The 15,451-nt window shown below is 56.7% G+C and overlaps 1 protein-coding gene across 28 annotated transcripts in view; it reads left to right on the top strand.

Moving 5' to 3' along the window:
- Positions 1-9,613, top strand: part of LOC121170445 (V-type proton ATPase 116 kDa subunit a1) — a 51,692-nt gene extending 42,079 nt beyond the window's left edge. For 21 of the 28 annotated variants that reach the window (XM_041001652.1, XM_041001644.1, XM_041001646.1 and 18 more), the window contains 3 exons: positions 3,493-3,610; positions 3,871-4,042; positions 8,376-9,613. In XM_041001652.1, the coding sequence (XP_040857586.1) occupies positions 3,493-3,610; positions 3,871-4,042; positions 8,376-8,469 (384 nt within the window). In that variant the 3' untranslated portion in view covers positions 8,470-9,613. Of the gene's footprint in view, positions 1-3,492; positions 3,611-3,870; positions 4,043-8,375 lie in introns of those variants that run through there. The other 7 variants (XM_041001658.1, XM_041001661.1, XM_041001662.1 and 4 more) reach the window with 2 other exon arrangements.
- The last annotated feature ends 5,838 nt before the right edge of the window (positions 9,614-15,451 follow it).

Raw genomic sequence — 15,451 nt, forward strand, 5'->3', positions numbered from 1 at the left:
GCCTGTGCCTTCTTCCTGCTCTGGTGTCATGGCAGCTTCTGCCGGCTGCGGGGGCGGCTGTCTCCTCCCTGCCCCTCTCAGCGCTTCTTAGCAGAGCTTCCCCTTCCTCGCTGAGACACAGCCTCCTCTTCCCGCTGCCCTCGTCAGCTTGACCACACTTCCAGTCAAGATCCCCACCCCTGGCTCCGGGTTCGCCCTGTCACCCAGCGGCCCGGCTGAGGCGTGGGAGGCCTTCCCAGAAAAATTAAGCCTTCTCTGCAAGGGGCTTATTGTGTCAGCCACGCATGGGAGTGACAGGAGGATGGAACGGAGATTGGCTCAGTATTTGGGCCCTGTCTAGAGTAGAATGCCTCGCCCAGCAGTGACTCCCTGGGCCACACACACATTTTGAATTGGTGTTCGTTTGTTTTTGTTAAGGCCATGCTGCACTGTTTGCATCTTCCCCCAAATTGTCTCTCTCAGATACCTGCACCTGTCAACAATGAAACCCTTCCCTTTCCTGCCTTCTGTGGTTCTCTCCAAGGGAGAGAGGGCTGGGGGTGGGGAAGCTTTGCTGCTGAAGGTAGCAGCAGGCGGTGCCTGGACTTCCTATGGTCTGGAGCGACTCCTTGGCTGGCATCGTGTTCCTGGCTGCTCACCTGTGCCGGCGCTGGCTGAGCTGCCTGGCATGCTGGGGGAAGCTCCTGCCCGCTGCTAGTATCACCGCCTCCGGCAGTGCTGCTTTTTAAAGGCCTTCCAAGCCACACACCCAGTGCCATGGTCATTGTCAGAGCAATCCAGCCACTCAGGCCTCCTGGTGTCCTTACTTGCAGCCAGCCAGTCCACGGTGGGGAACAGGAAGGAGGTCTCTAATTTGTTCTCCCCAGTCCTAGGCGGCCACTCAAGGACTTGACTTCCTTGGCTGCCTTAGAAGCCGTAACATTTTTATCAGGCCACTTGCCTCCAGCCTAACTAAGAATGAGTGTGACAATTACTTAATGATTTTGAACTAAACAGGTTCTTTTAAAAATATGCAGCCTGCTTTTAAAATTCTCCACCCCCAACCTTCCCACATTATGGCAACGAACATCATCCCACGCAGGCCATTGTTTTGGTCTGGTGGAGGTATTGTCTTTCCCTGGGGGCTTTCAGGCCGGCTGCAAGCCAGAGACCAGTCAGTTGCTACCTGGGAAATCCTAACCATGCAGCAAGGGTCCATGGCACCTGTGTCTCCCACTGTGTCTTCCCACCAGACGCTTACCCACTGTTCCTGCATCTATTCACCCTGTGTGTCAAACACTGTTTAGAAACTGAATGAGAAAAATATATAAGCTCTTACCTTTAAGGATCTCACAGGCAAGGTGGGGAGAGAGCCCAGGGCACTAGGGGATCACAGAAGGGGTACCTGCAGACCCTGAGGCTGGGGAAGGGGGTTCAGGGAAGGGATTCCTATTCCCTGGGTGGTAACCCCAAAGCTTAGTGGCGGGGTGGGCCAGAGTTCAACTTGGCTGTGGTGCAGTCAGGACTTCAGGAACTGGGCAGGGGTGAGGCTGGAGTCTAGCTTGGCTTGGCCCAGCCACTGTTGATATTGCCTCATTTGGGCGACAGGGAAGCATTGAAGGCAGTAAGACCAGAGTGCCTTAAAGCTTCATGCACGTGTTTCTGGAAATCCCCAGGGATGGTGTTGCAGGGTATGCAGGGTGGGCAGGGGTGCAGCATGGAGGCCCAGATACCACCAAGCCTGCTGGGGTTCAGGGGAGCCGTGGACCAGGGTGAACTGGAAAGGAAGGGGCTGATATGAGATCGAGCAAAGTGGAAGTCGCAGATCCCCAGGCCTTGGTAAAAGTCCAGGAGTGAGTGAAAATTGGAGTCTGACTTCCCAGGCTGCTCTGTGGACATGGGACCGGAGTAGGAGGAGGGCTTGGCACGGGTGAAGGAGAGAAGCCCGTGAGGTGAGTGTGAGCGGCATTGAGTGCTAAGGAGGCACACCCCCCTGGTACAGCAGGAGCAGGCAGCACGGCTGGCCAGGGATAGGCAGTGCACACATATGGGGATGTCCACTCTCCGGAGTGACCAGAGAGGTCCCCAAGGATTGGATACCTTCAAGCTGGCACCCCTGGGAAAAACTGACAGGAGAGTGGGGTGGGGGGTGATGGTAACAGACACCATGACCCTGCTGAGAAGAGTCACTGGTGTGTGGAGCAGAGGGGACATGCCACGAGGGAGACAGAGTGGCCAAGCAGGGAGGAACTGCAGTGACCCAAGGCTCATACATGCTGGCTTGTGCCAGGCCATGCTGAGTAACAGACCACCATGTGCAGGCCTGGGTTTCTCTCATGTCTCACCCCTCCTAAGAGCTTGCCCAGGGCTGGAGAGCAAGAGGATGGAGTGAAGGACAGCAAGGGCCCTGCTGGGATGGTGCTTCCCTTCCCCTCCCCTTCTCGGAGGGTGGGAAGGCGGAGGGAGGAGGCCCGCCATGGTAGCCCCCAAGCTCTCCGGACCTAGTTCTGTGCTGTCCAGAGCAGCTGGCTTTCCCTCTCAGCACAGCTGGGGGCCACTGCTGTGCCAGTGGGGAAGGCCTCTTAGCCTCAGGGTTTGGCCAAGGTGGCTCAGGGTGGCTAAGGGAACCGAAGCTTTTGGGGTCATAGTTGGACTTGAAGAGCCTAGCTCAGGAGAAGTGCTCAGAACTTCACTGTGGGAAGTCAGGAGTGGGAAATAGGCCCTGATGGCTGGCCTGGCCCAGCCTCTTTCCCTCCTCTGGCGCTCGGGTGATTCCGAAGCACCAGTGAGGACCTTGTAGAGTAGAGTTAAACCAATGAAAAAAGAGACCTTGATGTGAGGGCCTGCCTGATCGGGGAGTCCTGGGCTGCTCTCCAAAAGGAGCCCTAGGTAACCTGCTGCCCCCTGGAGGCCAGAGAAAGTACCTAGGACTTCTAGAACACTCCATGGTCACCCAAGCTGCGCCCGAAAGTCCTCCTGTGGGCTTGCAGAGTTGGTTCCAGCACCCCTCCGGTCTGGAAATCACTGTTGGTGTTGGGAGGGAAGCTGAGAGAAAGGGAGCGTGAGGCAGGCAGTAAGAAGCAGAGCATGCTCCAGATGTACCCATTCCCACCGTGAGACTTGAGCCACAGTTTCCCTGTGTTGTCTTTGCAGAGTGGTCAGATCGAGCCAGAGGAGGTCTTGTGGCTCTCAGAGGCTGTAACATGGAGAGGAAAGTGGCCCTGGTGGTCTCAGACATCTCCAGGAGGCTTCCCACTAAGGCTGGGGGACTTGGTCCCAGCAGTTCTGGTTTTCTGCCAGGCTCCAGGAATGGGAATCAGACCAGCAGGTCCTCAGGCCATCCCTAGGATCCCTGTGGCTGCCTCGTCCTCAGGGAGGAGTACTTGAGGTTGAAAGGCATCTGCTTGAGGTAGAGGGTGAGAAGGGCAGGCCGCTGCCCTGGGCCAGTCTCCCTCCCCTGCTGCCCCTTCCAGTCCCGGCCTCACGTCTTCTGTCTGGTTCCCTCCACAACAGTTTGACTTTGGGGACACCATGGTGTACCAGGCCATCCACACTATTGAGTACTGCCTGGGCTGCATCTCCAACACTGCCTCCTATCTGCGACTCTGGGCCCTCAGTCTGGCGCATGCACGTGAGTGTGCCTGTTCCACGCGTGGCCGTGGGCTGCCTTCTGTGCAGGTTCCCTGGGTGGGCGGCTTAGATGGAATGAGACTGGCCACGGGCTGGGAGAACGAGTGCAGCCGAAAGGACCTGCGCTTCCGCTGGATGGGCTGTGAGTTGGGGTCATCCCACTCGGGCCCAGATGGTGGGGACATCCCAAGAGAGGCAACCCCGAGGCCCACAGTCGCCGCCTGCTATCCTGTGACGTGATCCTGTATCTTCTGTCCACAGAGCTGTCCGAGGTGCTGTGGACCATGGTGATTCACCTGGGCCTGAGCGTGAAGAGCCTGGCAGGAGGCCTGGCACTGTTCTTCATCTTCACTGCCTTCGCCACCCTGACTGTGGCCATCCTGCTGATCATGGAGGGCCTCTCGGCCTTCCTGCACGCCCTGCGGCTGCACTGGTGAGGGGCGCTGGGGCCTGGGGTGGCAGCAGGGCCACTCTTCGGTTGTGCCGTGGGCCTGAGTCCCTTCTCCAGGAAGTATGACTTGCTCATGGCAGCAGCCTGGCACCTGCTTGAGCCATGAGGTCTGAGCACAGCCAGGGGAGCTGAGCTTGCCAACTCACAGGTTCCCAGGCGAGGTCCCTGGCGAGTGTGGTCAGGTCCCAGCTCCTGCCTGCATGGTTTTGTGGCTGGTGAGAGCTGCTGAGGTCTTGTGGTTTTTGCTTGAGGCTTCTTGTTTGTGTCTTGCACTGGTGTGTCACTGTCCTGACTTAAGAGCAGTGAAAGCTATTTTAGAATAATTTCCAAAGTCCAGAAAGGAGCTTGCACCTGCTGTACCCGTTCTGTCCCAGTGCTCTCTGGGTCGACCCCTGGCTGTGCCCCTGTGGGGTCAGGATTCCTGGGGGCCCCATCTTGGTCCCATGAGGGAAAGCCAGATCTGTGTGTGCAGTGACCATGACCTCACACTTGGGTTGCTAGATTTAATGAATCAGAATAGATGGCACTAGGGTACCTTGAGCTTGAAATTTTTGGAGTATGCACTCAGATCCAGAGAGCTGGGATTTTCCGCATCCGCCTGGGGGATTGCTACTCCCTCCGTTATGTGGGGATTCTCCCTCTTTTGGGAGTATCTCAGACCCCCAGGTCTGAGACCCTGGACCCCTGCTCCAAGGGAGACCCCCCTCCTCACAGTGCTGTAATGCAGCCTGCTTGGTGACCTCCATGTGGGGTCCTCTCTGGGCCTCAGGAGGCCTTCTGGTGTCTCAGTCCTCCCAGGCCTCTACACCTGGGAAACCCCTGCCCCCCTCCCTCCATTTGTCCTGAACCCTGGCTGGGTTGCAGCTCAGCCTCCTCAAAGATTCCACTGTAGATGCCAAATTCTGGGGGAGAGAAATGAGGCCCAGGAGGGCAAGGCACGGCCTTGCTTCAGGCTGCCCCCTCCAGCCAAGCTCTCCCACCCAACCTCCCTCCAAGCTGCCCACTCCCTGTCGGCCTTGTTCACTGTGGAGTGGTGGCGAGGGGTGGGGGGACCTCAGGAGAGCCCATGCTGAGAGCACTGGCCAGGACCTGTTATCAGGGCCCTCCTTATCAGTCCACTCTCCCCAACACACTTCCTCAGGGCTCGGGCCAAGGCCAGCTGAGAAGCCAGGCTTGGTGACTTTGCCCAGCCCTCTTGGCCGCCTGCCACCCTTGTTCACTCTATCTGTTGTGCCCCAGCTGAAGGGAGCAGTGACCGCCCCACTTTGTGGGGAGCTGCCAGTCAGTGAGGAAGGGACCGTGCCTTGCTGAGTCCTTGGCTCTCTCAGCTCACCAGCGCCTCCCAGTGAAGGTGTTGCCCACATCCTCCAGGATGGGAGTGTGTGTGTGTGTGAGAGAGAGAGAAAGAGAGAAGAGAGAGAGATGGATGAAGGCCAGGGTAAGCTCCAGATCGGCCACCTGGGCTGGAGCCGCAGCTATGCCATACTGGCAGATGGTCTGGAGCCCCTGGGCAGGACACTGCCTACCTGAACTTCTAAGACCATACCCATGGGACCAGGAATCTGGTGGCAGACAGAAATTATCATGCCCCTGGGTGGCATGACAGTGGCACCCTGGCCACTGTCAACAAGGGTGCAAGTGGGGGTCATGGCTGTCCTGCTTGAGAGATGACTACAGCAAAGGGTGACCCTAGGGGAGCCCCATGAGGGCATCTGAATGCCCCCTCAGGTGTGGTTAGGGGAACAGGCTCACCATATGAGTCATGCTTAAATTATGCATTTAGTCATAGAAAAACAATGTGGCTGAGGAAAATCTGTGAGGCCCCCTTTGTGCCTTCTTGGGGCAGGGGGTCCCTGTAGTATCTTCCCCACCACCAGAGAAGGAGTGGTGGGACTGTTGCTGTGTGCCCCCTCCCCACAAGCATGGGAGCGCCTTGGGTGCTGGCCTCTCCCCTGCTGAGGGCTGGAGGCCCCTGCCAGCTTTCTTGGTGTTTCCTGGGATGCCCCAGGACATACATTCTGTCTCTTTGGCTGGCTGACAGGGAAAGCTCTGGATCTGATAAGAGGCTGCTCTTGTCTGAGATTCATGTGGGGGTCCTAAGTGGTGGGTGACCTTTGACAGTATCCCACGGCCCTCTTCACTGTGTCCCCTGTCCCATGGACCTCGTGAGGCGTGCTGGCCTTTCTGCCTCCTGTGAGCAGCTGTCCTCGTTTCCTCAGCAGGTGTAGGCAGGCTGTGTCATGGCTATACCTGTAGCCAGCAGAGCTCAGCTGGCAGACTACAGCACGTGTGCATGTACGACTGGCCAGTGGTTCAGGAGACAGGCTCGGGGACCCGGTTACAAGAAGGGCCACAGAGTTGCCGCACATGACAGCCAGGAGCAGGCAGGCGGCCTCAAAGGAAGCACCCCTGAGTAGAGTTCAGTGTCAGTGGCAGGCCCTGCCCTTCACACCATCAGACAGATGTGTTTCCAGCACTGAGGAAGGAGCCAGAATAGTCACTGCACAGAGCTGGCGAGGCCTCACATGTCCTGCTGCCCCAGCCAGCCCAGCCGGCCCAGCCAGCATCTGCTGCTGTGTGCCACAGGGGCTGTCCCCACCCCGATCCCCATTAGGCCCCTTGCTGAGGCTGCAGTGGGTGATGGAGGAGCCCATTTGCACAGCAGGGCATCTCAGTGGCTTGGTGCATGCAGGTCCCAGAGAGGCCCAAGCAGAGCAGCAACCAGCAGAGAGAAAGGGCCTGCCTGCACTGGAAAGCTCCGTGTTTGTCCTTTCTCAGGAAGTGCTGCTCCCTGGGTTGGGAGAGGATGATGGGGCGTCTGCCAGGGAGTGGCTTCCAGGTTTGTGCAGTGGGGTTGGGGTGGAGATGGCTATGGGGCAGGGGGACTTGGGTGACCAACCCTGAGATCGGTGCACAAAGTCCCCAGCTATGGCCACCACAGGCCTAGGCATTGGTGGTCCATTAAAGGGGCCAGCCACCATCTGCCCTCACAACAGAACCTGTGTGCCATGTCCCTTGCTTCCCATGGAGCCTGGATCTACAGGAGGCCCCAGAGGGGTGCCAGGAAGAGGGTGCTGCCCGCATGTAGTAAGAGCTGTCTGTGTGAATTGTCAGCCGGGGGCTCAGTCCTGGATAGTCCCTCCCCACCCCCAGCATCTGCCCTGGGTCACAGGTTGGGGTCTGAGTCGTGGGAATTTGCTTTCAGTTGTTCGAAAGCTTTCTTATTAGATGTGGCCACCACTCCCCCAGGATGCAGACTTGCTCCTATCAGCAGGGGAGCTGGGCTGAATCCTGCTCCCCTGTGAGAATTAATCTGCTCCTACTCCCCTCCCAGCAGCTCCAAGACGCCCCCTGTACCCGCTGCCTTCTGATTTGGGGGTGGAAGCTGGGGCTAAAGGCTGAGGGAGGTAGGGGAACCGGTGGGGTCTGGGTGCCTTCGCCTGCTGAGGCCTTGGCCTACCACAGCCCCCTATGCTCCGCACAGGGAGCCCCGGGTCACAGAGTGGAAACTATTCCTTTGGGCAGCTACCCGCCGCTGCTTTCTCCTCTGAATCATGCATTTTTCGGCCCATATTTGGTGGTGATCTGGCTGTGGGCAGCCGTCCATGGCAAGCCTGGGGAGGAAACCCAGCCCACTGCTCTGCGGGAGGGGCAGCCTTCCTGCTCTCCCTCCCTCTCCCCCAGTAGACAGGGCCCCCAAGGAGCCTGCTGGGATGCATGCCGGATGCCTGGGAAGGCAGTTCGCATCAGCTTTTCCCTTTCGTCCCCAGGAGAGAAGCTCCCAAATGATTTTGTGATCACAGAAGGCTTCTGTTGTTTTGGGAGGACTCCCCTCCCCTGAACCCCCCCCCGCCCGGAATTCCTTCCCTGACCCTACAGTCCAGAATCACACCCTGTCAGCCCTTGGTGTCACCCCCTCCCCCAAGGAAAAGGAGAAGCAAGACACCCCCAGGTGCCCCAGCTTCCCTGCAGGGCTTCCCATGGAGTGGGCTGTGGGCACCCTGCCAGGAGGGCCCTTGGGATTTGTCCTGTGGCTCTCAGGGAATCGGCCAAGGGCTTGGGTTCAGTGCCACAAAGCAGGATCCATGCCTCATGATACAGGGCGGGGACGAGGACAGGTGAGAGTGAGGCTTAATGTGGGCAACTTGTGTGTGTGCACAGCCACCTGAGAGCACCCTGCCCATGGCTGCGTGTCACGGAGGGTGGGCCGGGCCTTCTCACAGCCCCACGGTGGCATCCTCCTGGCCCCACTATAATGTCCCCCAGCTTTCAGGAGGTCTCTGTGAGTGATACCCCTCCTCTTCCCTCCCTCTAGGGTTGAGTTCCAGAACAAGTTCTACACTGGATCTGGGTTCAAGTTCCTACCCTTCTCCTTTGAGCACATTCGGGAGGGGAAGTTTGATGAGTGAGCCGCTGATGTGACCCAGCCCCCTCCTGCCCTGCGTGGTGATTGGTTATGTTCCTTCTGCCTGTTGGTTGTGATCCCAGGTACCAGGCCCTGTGTTGCCCCTGGCACCTGGCTCCCCCTGCCCAGCTTGCTGTGTGTCATGATCCCAGCTGCTGTCCTGGCTTTCAGGGCTGCCCTCCTCCACGGGACCCTTGACCCCCTGCTGCTGTTGCCAGATGGCTGGACTGGTGTACAACAGGTTCTCTGTGCTGTTTTCCTCTAGTCAGGGGGATCCAGAAAGGGGTGTCCCCTCCAGTGCTTGTCAATCAGGAATTCAGCTGGAGCCACCTGGGCCATTACTAGGGACTCCTCCCCAAGGTGCCCTAGACACCCAGCAGCACCCTCCTAGCCCCGCCCTGCAGTGCCCCTCAACCCTCCCTGATTGTTCCCAGCACAGTGTAGCACAACTGGGAATGCAGACAGCCCCTGAAGGGTTCAGCAGACATGGGCCTCCCTCAGGCCCCGCCCACAAGCATGCCCTCAGGATAAAGATGGACACTTTCTCCTGAGGGGGATCCCCAGACCTTGGCCACCCAGATCATGAAGTCTTGAGTGTGAAACTGTGGCCCAGGCCACTGCTGTCTACCAGCCTGCCTGGCTCCAGCTCCTTCCCCCACAGCACCCTCTTCCCTTCCCCACCAACTACCTCCGCCCCCTAGGCCCGTGGGAGGTACTAGCAAGTCTGCCAGTCCTTCTGAGAGCTGTCTGACCCTGCCAGGTGCCCGCGTTGCCAGTCCTGCACCTGCACAGAGCTGTATATCCCCAGGCCTTCTGATTATGTGCTGGCCCAGCCGAACTCCTCCCCACCACCCTCTGTGGTCCAGATAACGCTACCCATGGCCACTTCCTACCCTGTAATTCCGGGGGGGGGGCCGGCCACTTGGAGCTGCTCCCTCAACTTGCAGGCAGGGCAGTCCTGGGCTTGGCCACCGGCCCCAGCTTCACCCCACGCTGACCATTGTGACTTGATCTAGACCATGTGTGCAGCTCTCCCCACTCCTCCCCTTCCCACCCCTGTTCACCTGCTTGGTTCACCGAGGGGTTGGAAGTTCTGTGAGGGGCCCCTGTGTCAAACATTCCCACACTGAATAAAGTGTATCTGACTTCCCCGGAAGCCTTCTTTCTCTGCCCACAGCCCTGAATCCTCAGCCTGGCCTTGCCTGCTCCCCGCCTCCTCCGGCACTGCTGCTAATCTCCGATCAAAGACCTTGGCTGGCAGACAGCTTGTGAAATTCTTACCTTATCTCAGCTTTCCCAGATGCCTTCCCACTCCCCAGCACCAAAACAGCCTTGCTGGGCTGTGGGGAGGGGTGGAGACTTCTCTCCAGCTGTACATCCAAACTGCCTAGGGGAAGAGGGGTTCTGGGCCTCTGCCTTCCCCCCTCCCTCCTCTGAGTGTGCTCCTGCTCCATGACTATTTTGGGCCCTGCTGCCTTCGACCTAGTCTAAAGGAGGCCCACCATGGGATCCTCAGGGCAGCTGGACAGTGCAAGGTGCTAAGGTTGGCAGGCAGCAGGCCGAAGGGCCCACAGCTTGTATGCCATCAAGGCAGGGAGTGTGGCCTCTGCTCCCACCATCCATTCCTCGCTCCTCATTCCTGCAGTTTGCAGCAGCTGGACAGCTGCTGCCCCAGGGAAGGCAAGCAGGAAGTAGAAGCCTCGGTGCACCCCATTCTACTCCATCCTTCTGCACCTGGAGCAGGCCCTAGGGGCTGCAGCCCTGCCAGGCTGCTCATGTTGGCTTTGGAATGTAAGGACCAGGCAATGAGCTCTTGGAACCTCCGGCTGTTGCTGAGTCAAAACAGGATAAAAATATTTAGAATCACTGGGAAAGCATTGAGGATCCAGGAATAGATGCTCACACTGACAGTCAAATGATTTTCGACAAGGGGCCAAGATAACCAAATGAAGAACTCTTTCAGCAGCTGGGACAGCTGGACATTCACACAAAGGAACAAAGTTGGACCCCTACTCCCCACATCCCATTACCAACACCAGTTCCAGGTAGATCCCAGCCCTAAAAGTAGAGTCACAGGAACACACCTTCATGACCTCAAGTCAGACGACGACTGATCTTTACTCAAAAGGCAGAGAAACAGAGGTTGCAAATAGCACCAAACCAGAGCTGGTCCAGGGTGAAGAGCCAGGCAAGATTCCATGCGAGCATCCCATGCGGAAGGCAGGAATGTAACACCCAAGTGCAAGGGTTGTCAGGGAAGCTGGGATGGAGCACAACTGAAAATGTGTGTCTGTGGTCAGGGTCAGGAAGCTAAGGATGCCTAGAACATTCGTGGAAGGTGGAGTTAACTGTTCCTGTGCATAGTCCATAGTTAATGGAGACCCTTTGTATTTGCCAATCACCTATCTGATAAGGGATTTGTAGGTAAGATATGTAAATAGTTCACAACCCATTAATAAAGGTGGATTTTACACAGCAATTTGAGTGGGCATTTCTCCAAATAACTTTGTTCATGAGCCCCTGGGAAGGTGCTCAACCACATTATAGTACCATGGACAAGCAAAAAAGAACCTCAGCATTTCCACACCAATCCACTAAAAGGCTGTGCTAAAGAAGATAATTCCAGGCCATGGCAAGCAGAAATTAGAACCCCAGATGCCTGCTGCTGGGAATGTAAAATGGACAGCTGCTTTGGAAAGTAGCCGTGGCCCAGCGTGGTGAGGCATGTGAGTGTTCACGTGAGTCCCGGCTGCTCCACTCCGATCCAGCTCCCTGCTCACACACCTGGGAAAGCAGTGGAGGATGGCCCAATGCAAGAGACGCAGCTGGAGTTCCAGGCTCCACACCACAGCCTTATCCAGCCCTGGGGCAGCTGTTGGGAATAGAACCAGCAAATGGAGTGTCTACCTCTGCCTTTCAAATAAATTAATAAAAAAAAATTAAAAACCTTCAAAAGAGAATTTTTACTTCTGGATATCTACTCAAGATGCACGACCTACCGGCAAGTGTCCGTAGCAGCACTGCATGTAATGACCCAACAGTGAGGACAGCCTGAAGTCCACCAGCAGGTGGGCAGGTGTAGATAAGGCCCTGGTCCCACACTATGCTTGTCTGCAGTAAGAAGGGATGAAGCACTGCCCCATGCTGCAGCATGGCGAACCTCACACATTTTTTGGTAAGCAGAAGGAGACGCAGAAGCTGACCTAGTGCAAGATCGCATTTCTGTGAAAGGTCTAGACAGGAGAAAGTAAATTGGTGTTGTCAGAGCCTTGGCTGGAGGAGAGGGTTAAGATGGGCCAGGAGACACGGGGTTCCACTGGGAATGGTGAAGACAGACCATGATGATGGCAGCACAAGCCTGTGAACACACTAAAAGCTCCGGAGCTCCGCGCATCAGCCCCAAGGCAGGCACTGAGCCTGCAATGAGACGCCAGTTAAGGTACTCGTTTTCCATGTCAGGGTGCCTCAGTTCATGCTAACCTGCACAATTCTCACTTCTGGCTCCTGACTTCAGCTTCCACTGATGCCGACCCTGGGAGGCGGTGGTGACGATGCAGTGGCCGGGTCTCTGCCACCCACACAGGAGACTGGGATTGAGTTTCCAGCTTCTGGCTGTAGAGGGCATTCAAAAGTGAACTGGCAGATGGTTGCTCATTCTGTCAAATGGGGCGAAGATTCCCTCCCCTGTGATAGAAGCTGGCAGCACAGGACCAGTGAGTCCTTGGCTGGACCACACTCTCTGGGTCCAGTGGCCTTGGGCGGCATCTAGCCCAGCTACTGAGGAGCCAGGAATGTGCTGGAAGCTCCAGAGCCCTGGAGAGGGGGCGGGGAAGAGGCTGGATCATTCTCAAGGGACATGCTAACACATGGAACGCCCTCTACCCTGCCATCTGTCTGGTGGGCCTGGGCCCCTGGCCATGGAGCAGCCTCATCAAGCCCAGAACCAGTGTGGGGAATGAGGTCTGCTGTGCCTGGGAAGCCCCAGCCCTTAGAGACCCTGGGGGGGTGGGGGTGGAATGGGACAGGTGCAGCCTTCCCTGTGTGTGATTGCCCCCCTTTCTGTCCCTGGGGAGCTAGGGGAGTGGCATCCAAGGCCTGCTGGCAGCCTGAGAAGAGCCACCTGCCTCCCCAGGGCATGTCCTAGCCTCTGGCTGCTCCCTGGTGGCCATGCTGGGAAGGTTTCTTTCCTCCTTGGTCAAGATGGGCTGTGACAGGCAGAGTCGGTTGGCCAGGCTGGGGCAGGGCGGAGAGTGAGCCTGGATCTGATGTTGTGTGGACAGAGCACAGGTAGGTCCAGATCAAAAATGTAACGAGACAGACAGCAAGCAGAGCCCAGCCTGCTTGTGTCACTTGATGCAGAAAATCACGTGTCACTGTAAGACCATAGTAGAAAAGTCAAGGTTTCCGCACCAGCATCCTGTTACCCCAGGGCACCTTCTGTTTGCAGAGCTCCCCATTTTTTTCACATACACCATACTTTGGTGTAATGTACCATACTTTGGCCTTTTCTGAAAGATTTAGTTTACTTGAAAGAATTACAGGGAAAGAGAGGGAAAAATAGATCTTTGACCCACTGGTTCACTCACTCCCTAAATACCACTACAGCCAGAGCTGGACCAGTCTGAAGCCAGGAGCCAGGAGCTTCTTCCAGGACTCCCATGTGGATACAGATGCCCAAGCATTTGGGCTATCTGCTGCTTTCCCAGACTATTAAGGAACTGGATGGGAAGTAGAGCAGCTGGGACATGTACCGGTGTCCATATGGGATGCTGATGCTTACAGGCAAAGGAGCAGCCAGTTGAGCCTTGCATGAGTACTTGTCTTTAAGTGCAGTTTTCAGAACATCCAAAGCAGCCATCCTATTTGGGATACAGAAGGGCGGGCTCCTCTGTCTCTCCCAGAGTGAGGATTACAGCCAGTACCTCTGTGGAAGACATTAGCAAGTGAAAAGCAAAATAGATCCCCAGCTACAGTGTCATAGGATTTGGAGGCTTTCTAAAGGTGGTGGCCACCTCAGCGGAAAAGCTAGCCACGCCAGTTGTGTCCCAGACCTGGTGACCTCTGCACAGCATTCCTGCCACCAAGGCCAAGGCATGACCTCTGTGTGCCTCGCTATCTACAAGGATCAGCCACTGTCAATCAGAAAGGTGAGAAAAGTAAGTAACATTCCTGAGCTTTGGGGCTGGCTTCAGGCTAGCTCTAGTGGGCATGAGCTACCCTGGGGAGGGAGAAGAAAGAAGAGCAGAAGGCCAGAAAGTGACCCACCACAGTGCAACACCCAGGTCCCATAGGAGGGCCTGTGGGGGACTGGGGGTCTCCTCTCTCCAGGCTGGTCTTGGAGCTGCTTCCCAAAACAGCCTGAGAATTTCCTGGTTTGTGGAATTGAGTAGGGGGTTGGAGGGAGGGGAGGGGGGCACACACTCCCCCTGCAGGAGTGGCTTGGTGTACCTCCTGCCTTAGCAGGGCAGCAGCAAACCAGACAGGCTTGAAACCAGAACTCCCGGGGCCAAGTGAGGAGGTTCTCAGAGGAGTGGGCTCAGTTAGCTTCTGTTGATGCCAGCCAGTTTGGGGACTGTGCCCCCACAGCTGCAGGTGGTGGTGGAGTGGACAACACAGGCTGCTGCTGGGCTGGCAGGGGTGCAGCAGGGCACGGCAGCGGCCACAGGCAGGAATGTGGAACGGCCTTGGCCTTGGGATCTTGTGCCCAGCAGCTTTCTGTTGCTGTTGTTGGCAGACATATATGTTTTTCCCAGGCCAGAACAATGAGAACCTTCAGCTGCTTCCACGTCTCCCCCTTAGAGGGCAGAAGCCCACGCACTCGGGCCAAACTCTGCTACTTTAACAGGGAGCTGAATCAGAAGCAGAGCAGTTGGCAATCTGATGTGGGGTGCCGGCATCCAGTGCTGTAACCTGCGGCACCACGGTGCCGGCCACGGCCTGTAGCTTTTTGACCAACTTGCCTCATCTCTTCCCTTTCAATCTGTCATTAAACCTAGAATATCCTGAAACTTTTCTCTCATCCATCGTTCTTGCCCTGGATTCTCTATACAGCACCACTCATAACTTGTCCTCTCCTTAGCCCCAAGGTCCCAGCCATCCAGAAAAATCCACACCCACCTGCAGAAGACTCAATCAATTTAGGAAGAATGAGAAAGGCTGTCCTGCTTGCTCCCCAACTCAGGTGCCACACACATAGGTAAGAGCAACCCAACTGCCTGAGTCATCACCGACGGGAAGCTGAAGCGAGGGACTCCAAGCCAATAGTGTGTTCACCACCAGCCCAAGTGCCAGCCCCAAGAGTGGCCTATCTAAAGCCCTCTGGTGCTAGGGTTGTGGCAACTGCAGGTGAAGCTGCCACTTGCAGCTCCACATCCCATACCAGTACCAGCCCCAGTCCCAACTACTTCCCTTCCAATCCAGCTCCCTAAGACCTGCACGGTAGGCTAGTGGCTAAAGTCCTCGCCTTGCATGCACCAGGATCCCATATAGGCGCCAGTTCTAATCCTGGCAGCCCCAATTCTCATCCAGCTCCCTGCCTGTGGCCTGGGAAAACAGTCAAGGTTGGCCCAAAGCATTGGGATCCTGGCTTTAGACCCGCGTGGGAGACCCAGAAGAGGCTCTAGGCTCCTGGCTTTGGATTGGTGCTGCACTGACCACAGTAGACAGAAGATCCTCCTCTCTGTCTCTCCTCTTCTCTGTATATATGATTTTCCAAGAATAACTAACTAAATAAAAGCAATCCAGCTCCCTGCCAAAGCACCTGGGAAGGCAGCTGAGGATGACCCAGGGCCTTGTAGGGAGAGGGGAGGCAGGCTGGGACCCATATGCTCACACTTCCCTTTCCTCCATCACTTCACTTCCCATTTTGAGCACCAGGCTGTTCCAGACCTGTCCAGCCCCCTTCTGTGTTTGGAGGGTGCAGGAAAAAAACAGTAAGACACTCTGACCTCAGCTCCTGCCAGGTTCTCGGGTAGACCAACCCCAAC

The sequence above is a fragment of the Ochotona curzoniae genome, unplaced genomic scaffold (assembly GCF_017591425.1).
Source record: "Ochotona curzoniae isolate NIBS_2020 unplaced genomic scaffold, NIBS_Ocur_1.0 scaffold_2453, whole genome shotgun sequence".
Lineage (NCBI taxonomy): Eukaryota > Metazoa > Chordata > Mammalia > Lagomorpha > Ochotonidae > Ochotona > Ochotona curzoniae.